The 21077-nt window shown below is 37.2% G+C and overlaps 1 protein-coding gene across 1 annotated transcript in view; it reads right to left on the bottom strand.

Moving 5' to 3' along the window:
• Positions 1-18198: 18198 nt before the first annotated feature.
• The window catches only part of LOC122801327 (extracellular calcium-sensing receptor-like), a 216826-nt gene continuing 213947 nt past the window's right edge, over positions 18199-21077 (bottom strand). Inside the window, exon 6 of the mRNA XM_044070868.1 lies at positions 18199-19115. Within this exon, the coding sequence (XP_043926803.1) occupies positions 18199-19115 (917 nt within the window). The remainder of the gene's footprint in view (positions 19116-21077) is intronic.

Here is a 21077-nt window from a genome sequence, read left to right as displayed (position 1 = left end):
TGCGTCCACCTTTAGTTTCTTAGCCCAATCATCTTTTTTCCTCTGGTATCTCTGGTGTAGCACCTACAGCCAGATGGACTGCAAGATAGACACATCCTCTGCTGCATTTGGGATGCCTTCCATGGGCAAGGGAGAGCCACTCTTGTCAGTCGAAGAGGAAGGGGTAATTATTTTCCTAACAGCTGGGATAAGGACTCTGTCTCTTGGGATTGTGTGCCTGCCTTTGATTCATCATTTCTCAGGGGATCTCTGAGGGAAATGAAAGAAAAAAAGTTAAAAATGTTGTTTCTTCTATTTATATTTTCATGGATTGAGAAATTTTATGTGATTAATACGAGTAGTTGATTTCATTTTTTTTTGCTCCAATTTCCTTTGCTGTGAAATAAAGGAAAAGGGTTTCCTCACTTTCTGACATTGAAATTCTGTCAGAAGAGCAGGATTTAGAGGGTGAATGTTTTTCTTTAAAATTTTCTTCTCAACTTGAAGATTCTGATTCTTAAGAAAGTGTTGCTTCAGCTTTCCTTCCAGAAGGCCTTCCTTTTTCTAAAACTTTATCAAAAATTTAAGAGTTTTTTCAGTGGGATCAAAATGAAATTTTCAGTGCTCAGCAAACGTGTTATGATTTGTAGCAGTTGCTTACTCCTTCAGTCAGCAACTGTTCTTCTGCTTTATAGAACATTTTTCTCACAGTTTGCAGTTTACTTGACAGTCAACCACCTGCCCCTAGAAAGTCTGATGGATTATACAGGGTACTTCAGACTCAGAAATACTTGTTTGTTAACCCCACAATAGACCCTGCTGTGATTTCCCTAGCCAAAACTGCTTCTGTTAGACAAATTGCTAATGCTAACCCTACTCTGTCTGAAAAGGATGGGAATGTAGAAGAAAAACAAACAAACAGCTTGTAGTCAAAGGCTGGCTAAACAACAAAGAGCAATAAATGTGAAAAGAAATAACAGACAAAGAAATAAAAACCTTTATTGAAACTATAAGCACTTTTATGCAACAATGTACTTCATCAGACCAAAGTAAAACACAAAATGCACGCTATATAAATAGTAAAAACAATTAAATCAATGAATTAATTTTGCCCCTTAAGAGCAGGTCTTAAAGGTACATTACAATTCAAACCAGGAGCTCTGTGGGCTTGCAGTCTAATAATCTAATGCATTTCATCCTCTTCCACCTTATTAGCCAAATCTCTCCCTCTCAGATTGTTAAAAACTAACTGCAACAACAAAAATGAAAACCTATGTGCAGGATGTAAATCTACATGTTTGGCTAAAGCATATTTAAATCTCTATACCTGATGTTCCCTATATGGTCTAAAATACATTCCTTGGGGGGCAATTGGTTTTACCTACATAAAAATGTGTACAATCATTACAAATAGCTAAGTAAACAAAGTCTTTAGAAGTGCAATCAGAATAAAACCTAAAAACAAATTCCTGTCCTGTCACTGGTTGTATAAAGGATAATTGACTAGAGATATAATTATAAGCTTTACAAGATCTACAAGCATGTGTGCTTAACCTGTTAGATTCTAAAGACTTTTAAAACCAGGAGCCCTTAACTTAAAGCAGAGCTGCTGTTTTAGAGAGAGACAATTTCTAAAACTAAAATTTGGAGTATCACCAACAATACTTCTAATACCATCGTCAGTTAAAAGGATTGGCCAATTTTTCTTAACTATATTACAAATCCTATTTTATATCATTAGTATAAGTAAGCATCACTCTAGGTTTCTTAGAAGGCTGTCACTTCCATGCTGAAAAATAAGGCTTGGCAACATCACTTCTCACATGCAAAGTAGCGTCATTGCACTGAATCAGAATACCCCTTGGATTTAAAATGATCAGCCATCGAAGTTAATGAACATGCAAAATCAACTTAATTCATACACAATCTAGAGGCTCTAAAAAAAAAAAAACACTGTCCAGTCACTACATTAGAAAAAACATGAGTAGGGTGCATGCTAGTCCTATGAACTAAACTATTTCTCCATCTGGCCTTCCTATACAAATTTCTATGTAAACGTCCATTTCTATGCATAAGGTTTACATCTAAAAATCAAACAAACGTGTAGAGCAAGAAACAGTAAACTTCAAGAAATGACTTGCAATACCTAAATAGGATACAAAATCATCTAAGAGCTGAAAAGGCCCATCCCACAACAAAAAAAAATATAATCAACAAACCTGCCACAGTACATAATGTATGTAAAATAAGCATGTACTTAATATAAACTACTCTTCCCATAATGCCATTACCAGGTTGATATAGCTATTTGCACAAGCTGTGCCCATAGCTATGCCCAACATTTGAATAATAAAGCAATCACAAAAAAGAAATACAATATTTTCTAAAATTAAATCCAATAAAAAGCAAATAAGAAAAATAAAATTTTTAGTATAATGACTGCGCTTGGCTAAATATAAACGTACAGCCTCAACTCCTTCTAAGTTAGGTATGTAATAAGAATGCAACAACTAACACCAACATCAGAAACGGTTTCATAGAGTCTGTTAAAAATACTCCGTATCTTTTAACACTGCTGGAGCCTTTGCTACAACAGGTTTTAAATTCTGCTCCACAAAAATAGATAGGGGTTCTGTCAACCATTCTTGTCCCAAAACAATGGGTCTAAACAGTGGCTCAAATAAAGATTTATGTAACACTAGATTTAAAGATGCTTACTATCACTTTCCCATTGGCAAGCACTTCAGATGTTTTTTTTACGAATTTCTGTATCTGGCTCACATTATCAGTTCTCCATCTTACCCTTTGGATTATCTATCCCTACAAGGGCATTTACAAAGAATTTGGCTCCGATAACTGCTTATTGCAGACTCCAAGGCATTCACATTTTTCCATATTTGGGTGATTGCCTTATATCTGCAGACTCTTCTTTTTTCTAGTTGTTAAGAGTCCTTAGAAAGTGTTCAGAATCTTCTGCTCAACATGCAGAAATATTCTACTACCCATCTCACAGAAATTTTTCCTCAGATATTTTACTTTATTTATTTATCCTTTATTGACTTAGTTAAAAAGGGTAATTGTGAGGTGGAGTTCAGGAAAGAGTTAAGACAGGCACTGGGTGGCAGTGAAGAGTTACCGAATAGCTGGGTAACTACAGCAGAGCAAGTGAGGGAGATGGCTAGAAAGGTGCTTGGTGTGACATCTGGAAAGAGGAAAGAGGACAAGGAGACCTGGTGGTGGAATGAGGAAGTACAGGTGAGTATACAGAGAAAGAGGCTGGCGAAGAAGGAGTGGGATTGTCAGAGAGATGAAGAAAGTGGACAGGAGTATAAGGAGATGAGGTGCATGGCAAAGAGAGAGGTGAGGAAGGCTAAGGATAAGGCATATGAAGAGTTGTATGAAAGGTTGGACACTAAGGAGGGAGAAAAGGACCTGTACCAATTGGCTAGACAGAGGGACCGAGCCAGTAATGATGTGTAGCAGGTAAGGGTGATAAAGGATAATGAGGGAAATGTACTCACAGGCGAGGAGAGTGTGTTGATCAGATGGAAAGAGTACTGTGAGGGGTTGATGAATGAAGAGAATGAGAGGGAGAGAAGGTTGGATGATGTGCGGATAGTGAATCATGAAGTGCAGTGAATTAACAAGGAGGAAGTAAGGATAGCTATGAAGAGGATGAAGAATGGAAAGGCTGTTGGTCCAGATGTCATACCTGTGGAAGCATGGATGTGTTTAGGTGAAATGGCAGTGGAGTTTTTAACTAAATTGTTTAATGAAATCTTGGAAAGTGAGAGGATGTCTGAGGAATGGAGAAAAAGCGTTTTGGTACCGATTTTTAAGGATAAGGGTTATGAGCAGAGTTGTAGTAACTACAGAGAGATTAAATTGATCAGTCACAGCATGAAGTTATGGGAAAGAGTAGTGGAAGCTAGGTTAAGAAGGGAGCTGATGATTAGTGATCAGCAGTATGGTTTCATGCCAGGAAAGAGCACTACAGATGCAATGTTTGCTCTGAGTGTGTTGATGGAGAAGTACAGAGAAGGTCAGAAGGAGTTGCATCGTGTCTTTGTGGACTTCGAGAAAACATATGACAGGGTGCCTAGAGAGGAGTTGTGGTATTGTATGAGGAAATCGGGAGTGTCAGAGAAGTATGTAAGAGTAGTACAGGATATGTATGAGGGTAGTGTGACAGCTGTGAGATCTGCGGTGGGAGTGACGAATGCGTTTAATGTGGACGTGGGATTAAATCAAAGATCAGCTCTGAGCCCTTTCTTATTTGCAATGCTGGTGGACAGGTTGACAGACGAGATCAGACAGGAGTCCCTATAGACTATGATATTTGCAGATGACATTGTGATCTGTAGTGAGAGTAGGGAACAGGTGGAGGAGACCCTGGAGAGGTGGAGATATGCTCTAGAGAGAAGAGGAATGAAGGTCAGCAGGACTAAGACAGAATATATGTGTGTGGATGAGAGGGAGGATAGAGGAATGGTGAGGATGCAGGGAGTAGAGGTGGCAAAGGTGGATGAGTTTAAATACTTGAGATCAACAGTTCAGAGTAATGGTGAATGTGGAAGAGAGGTGAAGAAGAGTGTACAGGCAGGATGCAGTGGGTGGAGAAGAGTGTCAGGAGTGATTTGTGACAGACGAGTACCAGTAAGAGTGAAAGTGAAGGTCTACAAAAGGGTAGTGAGACAAAAGGCAGGAGTCAGAGCTTGACGTGGCACAGTTGAAGATGTTAAGATTTGCACTGGGTGTGACGAGGATGGACAGGATTAGGAATAAGTATATTAGAGGGTCAGCCCAGGTTGGAAGGTTTGGAGACAAAGCCAGAGAAGCAAGGTTACGTTGGTTTGGACATGTGCTGAGGAGGGATGCAGAGTATATTGGGAAAAAGATGCTAAGGATGAAGTTGCCAGGTAACAGGAAAAGAGGAAGGCCTAAGATAAGGTTTATGGATGTGGTGAGAGAGGACATGCAGGTGGTTGGTGTGACAGAGCAAGATGCAGAGGACAGGAAGAAATGGAAACAGGTGATCTGCTGTGGCGACCCCTAACGGGAACAGCCGAAAGAAGAAGAAGAAGAAGACTCACTAGGCTAGTAGCTTCTTTTCAGGGGAAACTTTAAGTGGTATTTAAACTGCCAGTTGAACTTTGGCAAAGGGATTGGGTTACTTCCCCTACTTTTTTGTTAGGGGCCATAGAATCTTTTACATTCAACTGAGCTATCACCAACTCAAGCAGGTGGGTCCTCAGTTTAACATCTCATTTGAAGAATGGCACACTCAGGTGTGCAGTACCTCCACTGTACTGTACCGCAGTGTCAGCAATTGATCTACTTGGTGTGGGACTAGAAACCATAGCCTTCTTTACCAAAGGCACATGTGCTACCAGATGTGCCACTGACACTGTTAAATGTCTTCAAGATTCTGCTCTGGAAAGTGTTTTTCTTACTCCAGACAAAATAGAAATTGCCCAAAGGTTTTTCCTGATTTTTTCCACTCAAAACCAAGCATCTGATTGGGAATTTCTCAGGATTCTGGGGTACATAACTTCTATAATTCTTATGCTTCCTGTAGCCAGACTTCACATGAAAATGATTTTGTGGTATCTTAGAACAGTCTGGTCCCGGCACCTGAACTCTTTATCTGTTCAGATCCCTATTTGGGGGTTTGTAAGGAGTGGGGGTTCTGTGGTGGGTAGATCATTTCTCTCAGAATCCAGGTCTCCCATTCAGTCTTCTGCCTCCTATTCAATCTGGTACAACAAATGTTTCAGACATGGCATGGGAAGCAGTTTCAAAAGAGGCAAAAGTGCAAGATATGTTGATCAAACAAGATAGACAAAAAAACATAAATGTTTGCCGTATTAAATACTTTGAGAGACTTAAATTATCAATGATCTCCAGGGCTACTGCAAGTTTTCACAAACAATACCACAACAATGTGATACATAAACAAACAGGAGGGTACCAGATCTTACCCCCTTTAGAAACTTGTTGTGATAGTCTGGGAGGTAGGAACTCTGATCATTTTGACCATTCAGACAACATACATTCTCTGAGAAAACTAAGGCTTAGAGAAACTAAGAAGGATCAATACAGATCTTCAGAAATAGGAACTGCATCCTGGAGTCTTCCAAGAATTGACTCAACTGTGGGAAACACCTCAAGTAGGTTGTTTGCCTCCTCTCAGAACAGACAGAACAATTCTGCTTCAAGATTCCTTCCAAACATGCCCAGAAGAGAGGTCCTGTCTCTTTCTCACTGGCAAAGATATTCTGTGCCTTTCCACCCTTTCCACTGATATCTAGGGTTCTTAAAAAGATCCAAAAAGACTCTCCAAAGATTCTGATAGTAACTCCCTTTTGGCCCAGGCAACAATGGTTCTCCTTTTTTCTGAAACTGGTCAAGGGAAATTACCACAGATGTCCCTACATGGCATCCAAAGACATGCATCTGGAGCATTTCTCCCCGAGCCTCCGCTGAAAACAGGCTCTGTGGAACCTAGTCGGACATTCCCGGTCAACAAATATTAAATAAATAAAAATAAAATAAATAAATACATCATGATTTACTCACACAAGACACAGGTAGTTTGATATACCCCAACCTGAAAACTCTTCGACTGACTGCCTACATGATAAAACCATTATATTTTTAGGCACTTTTACCTGAGGATATAGTGCAGATATGAAAAAAGGCTAAAAACACTGCTGGGAAATCATTCCTGCCTATTATAGTACATAGACAGCTGCCTTTACCTTTGAAAAGCAGGCCATTTGGAGTGGGGGTGGGATCCATATAGCTTAGGCTACTACAAAAGTGGAAATATTTTATAGTCGGTGCCATTTAAAGAAACAGGACACTCTAAAGGGCTGTTTTCCTGTTGTTCTTGATTATTTGTGTGAGTTACTGTCCTATGGCCTTTTTTCTCCTCTATCAAGGTTCATTTGTCAGCCATCTCCATTTGTCTACCATTGGATATCCCTGTTCTAACATCTGCAAATCAAACAGTCCTAGAAAGGGGTTTTACATATATGTCCACCTAGAAAACATGTTTCCTCCTTAGGATCTTAACTATGTGCTTGAAAAGCTCATCAGGCTGAGATGAGAATCTTAACATGGAAGACTGTTTTACTCATTGTTCTGACTACAGCCAGGAGGGTATCTGAGTCATAAGCTCTTATGTTGAGTCAGCCATACCTCAGTTTTCACAAGGGTAGGGCTTCTTTGAGAACTAACTCTTCTTTTGTGCCTAAAGTGGGGTCAGAGTTTACCTTGAGACAATCTCTTACTATATTCTGGACGTCCACAGCTGATCAGCTGTTTTCCCTGTATAAAGGAAAGAGGAAAGAGGAAAGGACAACCAGTCTCAAAGCAGACTGTGTCTTATGCTGTTTCCTTGTTATTATTTCATAATAACCATAATAACTCACTTCAAGGCAGGGTTAGGGCCCTTTACACTAGAGTTTTAGATTCTTCTGTGTTTTTCTGGAAAGGGGTGTCCTCTAAAAGCATTTTAGAAGCAGCACATTGGTCCTCTGTACATACCATTCCAAAACACTATAAAATGTATTCCTTTTTCAGGTTCGGGACAGACTTTGCTAGTACAGTTCTTCAGAGGCTTCTGCATTTTTAATCCATTAACTCCTCCTTCCTTGTTAAACTATGGTAATCAAGCCATAAAGCGTAGGCTACTGCAACAGTGATCTAGTGCTGAACATGATACAGTTGTGTAAGTAAACTTAGCATAACAGTAGATGTTTGAATAGATCACTCTAGGATACCCATACACTCAATCCACCCTCCCCTGTTTTTTTTTTTTTTTTTTGCTGCTCAGTGCTCATTGTGTTGTTGGGGTATATATGTAAACACCTTTGTATATATAGTTTTCCTTTTTGGTTATGTTTCTTAGTATTTTTCTTTCAGGTCTATTGCCTCCATTTTTGGGGCAAGAAGGTTCTGTGTATTTTTTACCCTCTAACTGTCTTTTACATGGAAATGCTCCCAAGCTCCTGACTATTAGAGTACACTGACAGCTCCCTTTATCTTTGAAAAGCAGGCCATTTGTAGTGGGCTGGGATCCATATAGCTTAGTCTACTACAAAAGTTATCTATAAGGATATCTAGTGTTAGAGTAAGCGTACTCACACAGCTATACTTTCTTCCCCTGTTACAGCTGAACATGTTTTAAACATAAATAATTTCAATTTAGATCCACTTAAACTGGCTGGCACATTAGCCAAGTTATAAGCTGCTAAAAAGCTTCATACTGTAGTTCAGGGGTTGATTCTATCACCCTTCATTTACTTATTTTGTGACACTGAGTGAATCATTTAACCATTTAACCAAGGAATTAACCATAGTTATAAACTATCACCTCATAGTATATTCAACACATAGAGGCCTTCTTGCCTTAAATCCTTGTTGATCTATCTAGCTAGCTAGCTATCAAGAAGTATTTTTGAAGGAAGTTATTGTCTGACTTTTAATTGATATTATGGGGAACCTTATTCCATACCCTTAGAAAATGTTATGTAATGTAGCTGCCATTTTTTTAAATTATTGATATTTATTTTTAATATTAGGATCCTTAACTTAGTATTAGCTCCTTCAGTGTTGTATTCCATTAATAAATCTTCAAATAAAACTGAATAGGACAATACCTAAGAGACTATTAAGAAGTCACTTCTGTGTAACTTACAAGAAAGAGCTCCTCAAGCCTTTCTAAATTGTTCAGTTTGGAATTGCTGTACTTTTTCATGTTTTTGGGTGATATGATTGAAGACTACAAAATATAGTCCTGTGTTCAGTGATGTGTTAAATCAGTTTGGCATGATGTGGTGCAGTTATCTCTCTGGGACACCTACACGTGCACTTTAGAATTACAAGGACTACGAATATACTTTTTCACTATGGTAGACACACATTGGTGAAAATTTAAATTGTAGATTTTTAATAGTGGTGCAGTTTCTTATGATTTCTTTCTTTCTTGTCTAATCATAATTTATGTCTTTTTTGCCTACTCCCACAGTGCTGCATTTACTGACATTTGCAGTCATGTCATTATTACTGGATTATAAGCATAGTTTTGTAGATAATCTTGTAGGACTTTGGCATTTTGTATGGAAGTAATTATGTTATTCAGTTTGTAATTATCCACAGTCTAAACCCTACTTGGATCTAGAATAACTGCTCAAAAAGATGTTATCACAGAACAGAACCTTGTGGGATGCCACTGGTAACCTCTTTTGGGATAGATAGGTAATCTCCACCTTGATTTGTTCTGTTCTTTTACTTAGCCAGTGTTTTATGGATTGATCTGCATCATACTTATAAGCTCTGGAATGCCACACCACTAACAGCTTACATATATCCTTAGATGCCAAAGTGTTTTCTGAAAAATCAAGTTAAAAAACACAAACCAAATATAAATATTTTGTGACCAGTTAATACTATTAAGGAGGTGCAAGCATTAAATTGCAAAGCAAAAACCTTCTTTACAATGACAGTACTTGATGCATTTGTAGTGCAATAATGCAAACAAATCCAAAATTATATTTTTCTCTAAATTATTAAAATCAGCTTTTCATATCCTGAAAGCTAATACCCTTTACATATATAGTGTCAACAGCACTTTTGTTTCACCAGTCTTGGCCTTCAAATGGGTCTATATCAGATGAATGAAAAATCCATTCATTGAATACGTAAAGATCGAAGCTTCATGGAAATCGAAAATAGTATTGTGGGGTCTCAGTACAGTGAGGATTAGGGTATTTGCCCTTTCCTCATTGTAGTGTGATCTCGGAGTTAGAATATATATTTAGCAGGGGGTATGGTGGACGCAGCCCCCCACAATAACAATTTCAATATCCGTGATGTTTCAATCATTACGTATTCGATGAACAGATTTTTCGTTCATCTGATATAGACCCCCTTCAAATAACGGTAAAAATTATTTTCTAAGATGCTGTTTGTTATGATATTTACATGTTTATGAAAAAATATGCCCTATTTTCATTACTGACAGTATAAACAACACTCAGTATCTCTTTAACCGTACATATTACTGAGCAAGAAGCCATAACAATTTTCTTCACCATCATGAAAGATTTCACTTGAGGTCATGCAGTAGTTTATAAGTCATTTGGTTTTGGAAATATTAATATACCTGCGAAAACGCGACATATCTTTATAATTACTAGCAAGCAACTAGAAGTATTTCCAATATAGGGCATTATACATGGACACTGATGATGCATTTTTCTGGCTTTCCTAATGGCATCTTTACTGTGCCCTTCATTGACCCATCTAAGTTACTCATGGATGAGATTAATAATGTAAATATGAAAATATAAATAAATGAAAAACACTGGTTAATTGTCTCCACTGCACTGCATCCTTGATTCACAATCACAGTATAATTTTGTTTCTTGTACCTTGCTCTCTCATACCCTTTCTATTATTAATTGATACATCACTTAGTTATGCAAGCTAGCCTGCCCAAAAAAGTATCTTGATGCCATAAGAACGTATGGCTGTTAAAATAACAGTATAAAAAAGATGCCATATGTGTTTTTTGGCTTAATTCCATTAACTTGTAACGTATTCCTTATGTGGGAATGTGGGATAATGTTGAATACCTTAGCACAGGCAAAATAACTGTCTTGCACTGTCAGCTCTCCGTCGGTTGCAACTTATTTCTTCCAAGTACAGCACTACATTCAAAAAACATGATCTCCCCCTTAACAAACCTGCATCATTCCATATGGAACAAGAAAATGCCTTCTGCATCATTTTGTATAAGCTTTTTTTACAAGTCCCTTCATGATTTTACTAAACATATTGGTCAAGCTGATGGGTCTAAAATTATCTGGGTCTTATGTGATCCCTTTCTTTTGAGAACTGGTACCACTACAACCTATTGTCATAGGTCAGGTGCATGTCTATATTTTAACATTCTATTTTTCATTAATGACAGACATTAGTCAGGTTTTACTTGATTCTGTGTTGCAAACCACCAGATGTATTGCTTTTCATCATGAAGCCTGAGCTTTTAATTTGACTTCTGACAACATGTACCGTGCTGTAGTTGCCTTTATATAACATAGTTCCTTGCTTTCTGTGAACTTTGCAGAAATGTTTCTCTCAAGCACATTTGGTATCTTCTACAGCTTTATGAGAACTTCATTGTTTATTTATAACACGTTACATTCACAGTTAGTATTTTTCAATTTTTTGATATAATTCAGTAAATACATTATTACTGTTTTTAAACTTTGAAACCAGGTGGAGTTCATAGTTAGAGCTGGAAGATGTGCTATGCTCCCTTAATTATTTTACCTGATCATATTATAGCTTCCTTCACCTTCCATAGCTGCCCTTGTAAATGTGACTGACGTAATCTACCACTATGGCAAGCTCTTTACTTTTTGTTTGTGTTAATTACTTTGCAGTTTGTGATTAATTCTTCTGCATTTGTAAATCATCTGAATATAAAAATAATTGTATGTATGTATGTATTATATTAAGCTTTTCTTACCAGGCATCAGCTGAAAATGGGCTTTGAATAAGTCGGACTATCCCAGTAAGCAAACTAAAATATACAAATAAAACAAATAAAAAGTAAGTAGTTTCTGCACTTTATTTAATCTAGAATACTTCCACAACTAATGCAATTTTTGAGTGCTAAGTAGTACTTTTTTGCATATTTCATTATTTTTCTGATTTGTTGAACTTGCCTTTTTATTTGTCTCTTGCAGGTATGTGTTCATTAATGCAGGAGTAAATAATATCTCAACAACAGCATTATGAGCAGACCTACTTGGATCATTGAGGACACTAGCCCAGTCTGGTTTGATAAGTATATCATAGTTTCCATTAGCAAACATTAGGAAGGATGATTTTTTTAGAACAAGTCTGATTTTACTCTTAGGCTCATGATGATGGTATGCCAATCCATGTTAATAACAAAGGGTATTGCCCTGAATGGGTAGCAGTTTCCCTAAGTTTCTTAATATGATGACTAAGATACAGCCATTCCTTATTGAATTCCATACTGTTTGGTCTAAGCTGTTGTAATTAACATAGACAATTAATACGTTGACATATTTGTTTGATATTGAATTATTTATTCATTCAGCATTTGTGCAGTTAAAATCCCTTATAAGCATGTTCATCAGTGAACACTGTCCTGTGTTGCACAGGCAAATCAAAGAGCTTCGTGAAGCCCCCAGAATGCATAGGAAATGAAGAACCTTTATCAAAAAACTATGAATGCCCTCATGTAATAGGCTTATGTTTAACAAGTGCCCCACTGTGTTTAGCAGAATAATTTCAAATGGTGCCCTGTAATATTTATTAAACTTGCATCTACCAGTTCAGTAAAATTTTTTCTCCCTGCATTCTAGGTGATTTTAAAAAAATGAACAATCAAAATTCCCTGTAGATTTCAATTTCTGGCCATTAAATAAATGTACAGAGCTAAACTTTATGAATTTACAAACACTACATCCCTTACATAAATTATTCACACTTTGTACTTCATTATCTGTGTGGAGACTTCTATCCATCAGACTCAAACCATCCCTATATGAAAATTTTAAAGTTACAATGAACTAAGTAGTCAGAATTTTGAAGAAATATTGGTATCTCATACAAAATGATGAAGTTTTAGAAGAATTAGTCAGTTATCAGAAAGTATTTGTTTACTACCTGAAATGTCCTTGTGAGCTGTATTATGTAGGTCAAATAAAACTTCCATTAATAGCTTGTATTTTAGAGCACTTAAAGAACATAAGAAATGTTTCACAGGGTAATCTGCAGCTATTCATTTTAGTGAATGCCATGCTTCAATTTTTGAATTGCTAATTTCTCTTTTACATATTTGCTCCAAGTGCACATTTTTATTATTTTTTTTTGTTCCCCTTCCTTCATCCTACAGCACCCTACCCTAGTATCTCACATCCATCTCTGCAACTATCAGCCTTCTGTACATGCTCAGACTTTTTCTGTAAGGGCTAGGGTCAGTGCAGAGCCTGAGGACATCCTGGGGTGTCTATCCATCATACCATCTGTCTGGGGATTTATTTTATTTATGCCCTACCCCATTTCCCCCTTTTACCTGGAGTCTCTTGGTTTTGTCCAAAGGGTAGGCATGCAATGGGAATGTGCTAACATAACACCCCACCTCCACGGCAACTCAGCTAATGTCCCCTCCTTGATGCTTCTTTGGATTACTTCCACTTCTTCATATATCACCAGCCACCACCATGGATTAAGTGGGGAACAACTGTGAGACCACCTTCCCCTGAGAGGGATGGTAATATCCTCCCTCATCTGCCACTCCTTCAGTCACTCAAACCAGTAACTGAACCTGAGTCTGCTGGGCTGTAGTCAAGGTTTTATTTATCTATGCTACTGGAGTGGCTGCACACATTTATTCCTGATATAAGGCTTTATGAATACATTGATTACACTAATATATGAATACATTTTCCTGTCACTGTTTTTTTTTTCTGGCTCTTGAGCATGGTTTGCTTCCACATGTTTTTTCTGAAATAAGAGCCCACCTGATTGCACAGGAAAATCTGCACTAATTTCTAGGAGACATAATCTAAAACTAAGTTACTAATTCGGAAGTATATTAGGCAATATTTATTTTAGAGCATGTATGAACCTCACATTGCAGATTATTATGCATCCTGCTGTCAACAGAAAGATTACAAGTGGTTTCAGTTACCTGTAGAAGAACATCACATGATAATCTACAGAGAGAAAGCAGAGTAAGAAATGCAGTCTTCACATGGCCATATGGAGAAGCCTAAAATGTATAACGTCTAAGTGTGCTCATGGCTGAAGCTAACTAGACTTTTGCTGTCATGGTTCTTACATCTCAGTATCTGATACTAATTTGTCAAGTTTCAAACTCCAGTTAGCTTTGGCAGTTGAACATCCTATCACATTAGAATTTCTAACATGCATCTAACATGGAACATTACTTTTCTTTGTGCAGTGCTTTTATGATGACTTAGAGTATTTATTTATTATTAATTCACGGAATACCTAGGTTTCAGCAGACCAATAAGTTATTAACTTGAAGTGAATTAACAAATAGTTTATTGAGTCTATTTTGCAATGCTTATCACTTGAAATCAGTAAATGCACAGTATGTCAGCTGTTTATAGTTTACACTGAACAGTTATCGAACAAAGCCTGAAAGTAACACTATACAAATTTAAGATATCTTAGCCCATGCATTTCTTTATTTGTTTGATTAACAAGGTAGGTATGTGGACGGCAAGTTGAAATTTTCAGATGATAAAATACAACTATCAGTTGCACAGATAGAACAAGAAACAGCCAAAAGTCTCAGAAAAAAACATGGTATTAAAATAAATCAGGTTGTAGCAGACTCAGCAGTAGGTTTTACATCAAAGCAAAAATTAATCAGATGCTATTTAAGCAAATCATTGCAGTCACCCTAGACAGCAGGAGTTCTATAAGTCTATGTTAAAAATAAAAAGAACCTAATGACCCTGTTCTTTTGGAGGGGACTGTTTCAGGAAGTCATAGGAATACAGGTGTAAATGTTGTCTCCCAGGTTCACTGTTGCTTGTTAGAAAGAAAATGACACAGAACAGGCCGATGCTCAGAATGAGATGCCATTATCCTGTCACATAAGCTTTCTTCTCATAGGTTCATAGGTGTGTACTAGACTTACAACCACTGGGTCCTTTTTAAGCATAGCCATGCATTACAAATCTCTGACAAGTTCTGGTACCCTTGATAAGTGTGAGCATAGGCTTGGGAGATGAAACATTTACAAGCATGTGCTTGAGAGATTAACCATTTACCAGCTACCTGTGTCCATTAGAGACATAGGTGCCATACCAGGGATTAATTTTCGGTTCCCTATTCAATGGTCCAAGTTACACTGCAATTGGATAAGGGAGGAACTCTGCTTCACATGGGTGGGTAGACTGCTTCAGAGAAGGGCTAATCTCTGAGATCGCAGCCAAGGTTTAAGTAATTAGAATGGGTAATTCTGTTGCTGTTTGTTTTGTGGATATGAAGAAGATCCATCAGAGTGGGGTTCAAAGATGCTTTGTGTGATGATGTGATGTATTGCCAGCTATTCCAGGAGAAGTAGGGCAGTGGATTGATAACATATGCTAGTATATCTAGCTGGAGTTTTTTTAAGAACTATATGTCATTTGTATATCAAACTGATTTCTACAGATGTTTGTGTTGAAAAATGAATTTGCAAAGCTGCTTGTGTTAAAAATGTATCAACAGTGTGTCCTGCTGGACAGAAAATAAATATATATGTATCTCAGACTGTACTGTTGTAACTGTGGAACTGAATACATTGTAACAGAGGATACTGGAAGAGAAGAGGTTAGCTCAGCTCCAGCTAACTGAAAAATAGTACAAAATTAAATTACTTGTAATTGATTGTATCTTACACTTTTGATTGCAGCCAGAGATGAAATGTTTGTGCCAGAGAATGGTTTATTAGCTGGTTTATTAGCTCTCATAGGAAGAGTGGAAGTTTTATGACTTCCAGAAACTGCAACAGATCTTAGCAAAGCTCTATATGCGTATATTATTGACAAATATGCGTGAGATTTGCTAGGGAAGGGGGTAGTATGGGAACCAGAAGTCAGATGACCAGATGTATGTGATGTCATTCTGAATTCCAGGGCAAAAATTATGTTTTAATACTAGATAAGAATGAAGTCTCAGAGCACTCTGTTTTTGAAACCTGACATAGGAGGATCATTCACCCACTTCATCTTGCCTTGGTCTAGTAAGTGAACCAGGGAATAGTAATTTTTTTATATCATTCAGGAAAATATAGCGAAATTAGTTAAGTACTGTTTTTCTGTATCTGTGTGAATCTATTCACCTGTGTTATTTTTAATAATTCCTGTGTCTGAAATTTTGGTGTTTTTTGTAAATAAATATTCCATATTTTCATGTTCTTTTATTATTCATTATTAAATATAGTTAAACTTTTCATTGTGACTGATCCTTTAGAGAATACTTTAGCCTTTGAGACTACTTATATCTATTGGGCGACTCTGTGGCCACAGTGAAGGGGTAGTATGGGAACCAGAAGTCAGATGACCAGATGTATGTGATATCGTATGGTAATCCAGGGCAAAAATGATGTTTTTATACTTGATGAGACTGATTTCTCAGAGCACTCTGTTTTTGAATTCTGACATAGAAGGATCCCTCACTCACTTCATCATGCCTTGCTCTAGTAAGTGAACCAAAGAATAGTAATTCTTTATATCAGTCAGGAAAATATAGTGAGGATAATTAAGCACTGTTTTTCCTGTATCTCTATCAGTCTATTCATCTGTGTTATTTTTAATATTTCCAGTGATTGAAACTGTGGTGTTTATTGTAAATAGATATTCTGTATTTTCATATTCTTTTTATTATTTATTATTAAATGTATATCTATTTGGTGACTCTTTGACCACTCCTAGAAGCCTTACTGCATTGGTCAAACACTATCAATGGTATTAATATTAATTTCACCCAGTATAATTGGGTACCCTTGTAAGAGCCTTAGAATAGCTGGCTTAGGAGTGTCTGGTGGCAGTGTAACTACCTTATAGTTTGGGCAGAAGGGGGCATAGGTAGTAAATCTGTGTCAGCCTTTCCCAGGTGTGTGTGTGTGTATGTGTGTGTGTGTGTGTGTGTGTGTGTGTGTGTGTGTGTCGACTGCCTGGAGCAGGGACACGAAGCACTGATTTCACTCCAAGCGTGCTGCATAACTTGTCTTGGAGACTCAGCTGAGGACTCAGCTCTACAGCTGAGCAGGTGGGGAGTCTCACTGGGGCCCTGAAAAGATAGGGATTGAGAGATAGTGAGAGAGAGAGAGAGAGAGAGAGAGAGAGAGAGAGACCCCAGATTGTGTACCATGTGTGAGCTTAAGGGAAATTGTGCTTGATGCAGACAGCTGCATCTAGAAATACTGATTGTATCCATTTTTGTTCCAAGTGCACGTCCCTCTCCAGTGTCAGTGGTGATAATTTAGGCTCCTTGATTACTGGCCCAGAGGGGGGGGAACATAACAATTTGTATGCCAGGCATAGATCTTCCCTCAACTGCATGTACAAGGTAGAATACATGGATAAGGCTTTAAGGCAGTATGCACAGGACATGTTATTTATACCCTGTATTACTTTAGTGAGGAACTTCTGTAGATGTCTCAGTTGCTGGATGTGCATGGTTGGGTGTATACCAAAGGAAACATTGTACTCAGTGATAGGTCTGATGAGTGACAAATACAGTGGAACAATGGGGTCTATATCAGAACATTGAAACTGACCATGTCGAATACTCACAAGTGGAAAATCACGTTCTCGAAGTTTATTAATTTTGTTCACTGCACAGTGAAGATCGGGATTTTTGCCCTTTCCTGACTGTAGTGTGATCTCAGAGTAGGAATATATATTTAGCAGGAGGTGTAGGTGGTGCAGCCCCCCACAATACCATTGTCAAGTACATGAATATTCGCTCATGTGAGCGTTCGACATTGTCGGTTTCGATGCTCTGATATAGATGTAAACAATGACCTCCTTTGACCTAAATGCCATACCTTTGCTTATAAATGATATGATGTAGAATGATTTTCTCACTACTATAGACACTTGATGGTCGAAGGCTAGATTGCTGTTTATGTGAGATCCCAAGTCCCTTCTACAGGAAGTCTGCATCTTTATTGATATATTTATTTGATTTTGCATAAGACACAGTGGCAGTGCTGGTAAAGGTATTTGTAATGGATCATCTATGTCCCATGAAACATAAGACAATGAAAACAGAGATGTTAGAAATATTACCGAGAAAAGCTAAACTACCTGTATCTACAATCATCCAAACTTTCAACTAAACAACACAAATGAACAATAGTAAAAGCAATTCTATGGGGGCAAGGACTCCTGTATCCCCCTGTGTGGAGAACCTAATCCTCACACCTTCTTTTTACTTATTTATAATGACTCCAAGATTGCTGCAGCTCAGAGAAATGAATTTGTTGAAGTGAGCAAGTTATAAAAAATACACCTCTTAGGAAACACAACCTACTGAAAATGCATGAACAAGGATTTGCACTATTTTAGTTAATGAGATCCAGAAGGCAAACTTTGCAGCATTTGTTAGTCTATATCCTTAAAATCTTAAAGTGAAAACCAAAAACTACTTTTTCTTGGAGACATTAGTACTTCCCAGCAGTTGTCCTCTAGTATTTAAGTCTGGTCTCATTAGAATAATATAACACTTAGGAAAAAATATGCAAATTAGTATTCCAGCACCAGAAGCCATGATGGCAAATATCTCTACAGCTACCATATACTTTCCAGTTGTGCTGATGTATGCTGGGATGAAAGATAACCAGACACTCACAAACACAATCATACTAAAACTGATAAATTTAGTTTCGTTAAAACTGTCTGGCAATGCCCTTGCCAGAAATGCAACAACAAAACAAACACTGGCTAGAAGGCCAAGATATCCCAGCATGCAATAAAACATGATCTCTGACCCTTCTTTACACTGTAGTATAATTTTTCCTTCTTCAAGTTTCATATTCATGTCAGGAAATGGAGGAGATATTGTCAACCATATAATGCATATAGTAACTTGTATCAATGTGCCAATGGAAACAATATAGCAGGGTGTTCTGTATCCTACATATTTCCTTAAATTGCTATAAGGATTTGTTGCTTTAAAAGCAATAACAACTATAATGGTTTTAGCCAGAATCCCAGAAACACACAAAGAGAACAGCATACCAAAACCAGTTTGACGAAGCAGACAGTTAGGTTCTGTGGGTTTGCCAATAAATACTAAGGGACAGAGAAAGCAAAGAAATAGAAAAACAAGGATAAGATAGCTGAGTTCTCGGTTGTTGGCTTTCACAATTGGAGTGTCTCGGTGCTTAACAAAGGTACAGAAGGTGGATGCAGTAATTATGGAAAGAGCTACCGCAGATCCTGTCAGTCCAGCACCCAAAGCTTCTTCATAAGAGAGAAAATCGAGCAATTTCTGTATGCACATGTCCTGTATTTCATTTGGCCACTGCATATCTGGGCATCTAAAACAGTTACTTGCATCTGATAAAAAAGAAATGTTAAAATATTAGAATAGCAGTTACTCTAAAAGGTCATATAAATTATAATGCATGGACTTGTGTTTCTAGTCTGAGCTTTTTTTTAATCCACAAACCTTTAAATCTGGAAACAGAATTTTCATGTTTCTAGAGATTTTATCCCAAGATGCTTTGGCTGCAGTGTCACTAAGACTGTATCTCCCAGACACCAAGACAACTTGGTGACTTATTTTTCTTTCTTGAATTCAAGCTCCAGTCAGTGGGCTATCCATGTACCCTATTTAAGGTGCAACATAGAATATCTCTGCAATTCTTTTCTATCATATATGTGAAAAAGAACTTAAGCAGTTTCCCAAACACTATTTTTTTGTTATCAAATAATTTTTTTGCTGACCATTTAAAGCTTCATTAAGCTTTATGTGTGTGTTTCCCATTAGCCATTCTAGATTCTTAATCAAAATCAAGATAATTTTATTTTTATTTTGTATATGTTTGTAATTATACATTTGCTTACTGTGAAAGTGAATAAGTCAAAAGACCAGTTGTTTCTATTATCTGCCCAAACCCTGAGGATAGACACCATTATATAACAAAATAAATCAAGTTCGGAAGCCAAATAGCCACAGAATCAATCAAAAATAGATAAAACAAGTCAAGCATACCGTAGAGTAATTATGAAGACTTATGCACAGTAGTTAGTCAAGTTCACAGGTAATCCAATATATTAAAGGCACCTAGAATGCTTGCCTAGCAGGAACTCATCAGGCAACCTGTCAGCTGTACTCCCTACAGTGCAAACTCATTAAAAAAGCAGCTCAGCAAAACTCTAGGTAAAAGTTCTGCATCAAGCATTATCATCATCTTTGTCATCATATTTTGCAGGGATAGACAAGATAACCAGCACTACCCCTCAAGTGGAGTGACTTTACCTCCCTTACTTAAATATACTAACTCCACTGACACAGATACAATTTGGAAAGAAAAATGCCCTGCAATGCTGAATACATCATTTACTTGTATTGCAGTCCCACAGTACAGCATAAAATACACAACACATTCTGGAACTAGCCACTTCGGGGAATCAGTAAATGAGAGATTATAGTCAATGAGAAATTTTTCATCAAATGGTAGATCTTTTACTTACAATATTTGCAATGCTTCAGTAGTCTTAAAAATAGTTTTGGCACCCATTTGAATGGCAGTACATCTTCCATTATCTCAGTAGCAGTTACACATGTATGCCCTGTTTTAATGGTCTACCAGTGATGGTGGAATCTATGAAAGTTATTGAAGTTCATTTCACACCTGATAGCCTTTGGTAGAAATTTCCAAGCTATAGGCACTATTATCTAGAAAGAGTTTTCCTCAGTGACTAGACCAAGGTGAGGCCTTTTGAATCAGTGGACGTCAGTATGCAGCATCAGTTGTATCTCATCTGCTGGCTAATGGGGGCCACTGCTGTAGAAAGAGGGGCTTAAAGATCATATCTAATGCTTTTTGTCGATTTAAAAAATACTTACCTTGATGCATGGAACATCTCCGTGTTTGCAGTCACTTATTTACTATAAAACAAAGCATTTTTAATCTAAATTGAGATAGAGTATTAAATTTTAAATTTCCCATGGTACACGGAAGTGCTAGCAAAGCAGCTTACAATGCCTTGTTTCAGTCAATATGTTTTGCATGGATATACTGCTGTCAATGTTTTAATTGATAATTGTAAGCAATTAGTTAAAAAAAGATACTAACTGCTGTACATTTGATTTCCCTTTAGTGCTCCTCCTCTCACACACATACACATTTGTTTTAAATTGTCAGTAGAAAACAGTGAAAACTAATACAATTATATTGAGGCTTATCATTCACAGATACAATCACTAGTTTCCATGAGACCCCAAAATAGCATCATTAATATGTAGTGGTCATCCTTAACAAAAAAAAATGGAATATAGAGGAATCAAGCTGG

The sequence above is a fragment of the Protopterus annectens genome, chromosome 4.part1 (assembly GCF_019279795.1).
Source record: "Protopterus annectens isolate FY-2018-M chromosome 4.part1, PAN1.0, whole genome shotgun sequence".
In the NCBI taxonomy this organism is placed as follows: Eukaryota; Metazoa; Chordata; order Ceratodontiformes; family Protopteridae; genus Protopterus; species Protopterus annectens.
This window is presented reverse-complemented; position numbering and strand designations above follow the sequence as displayed.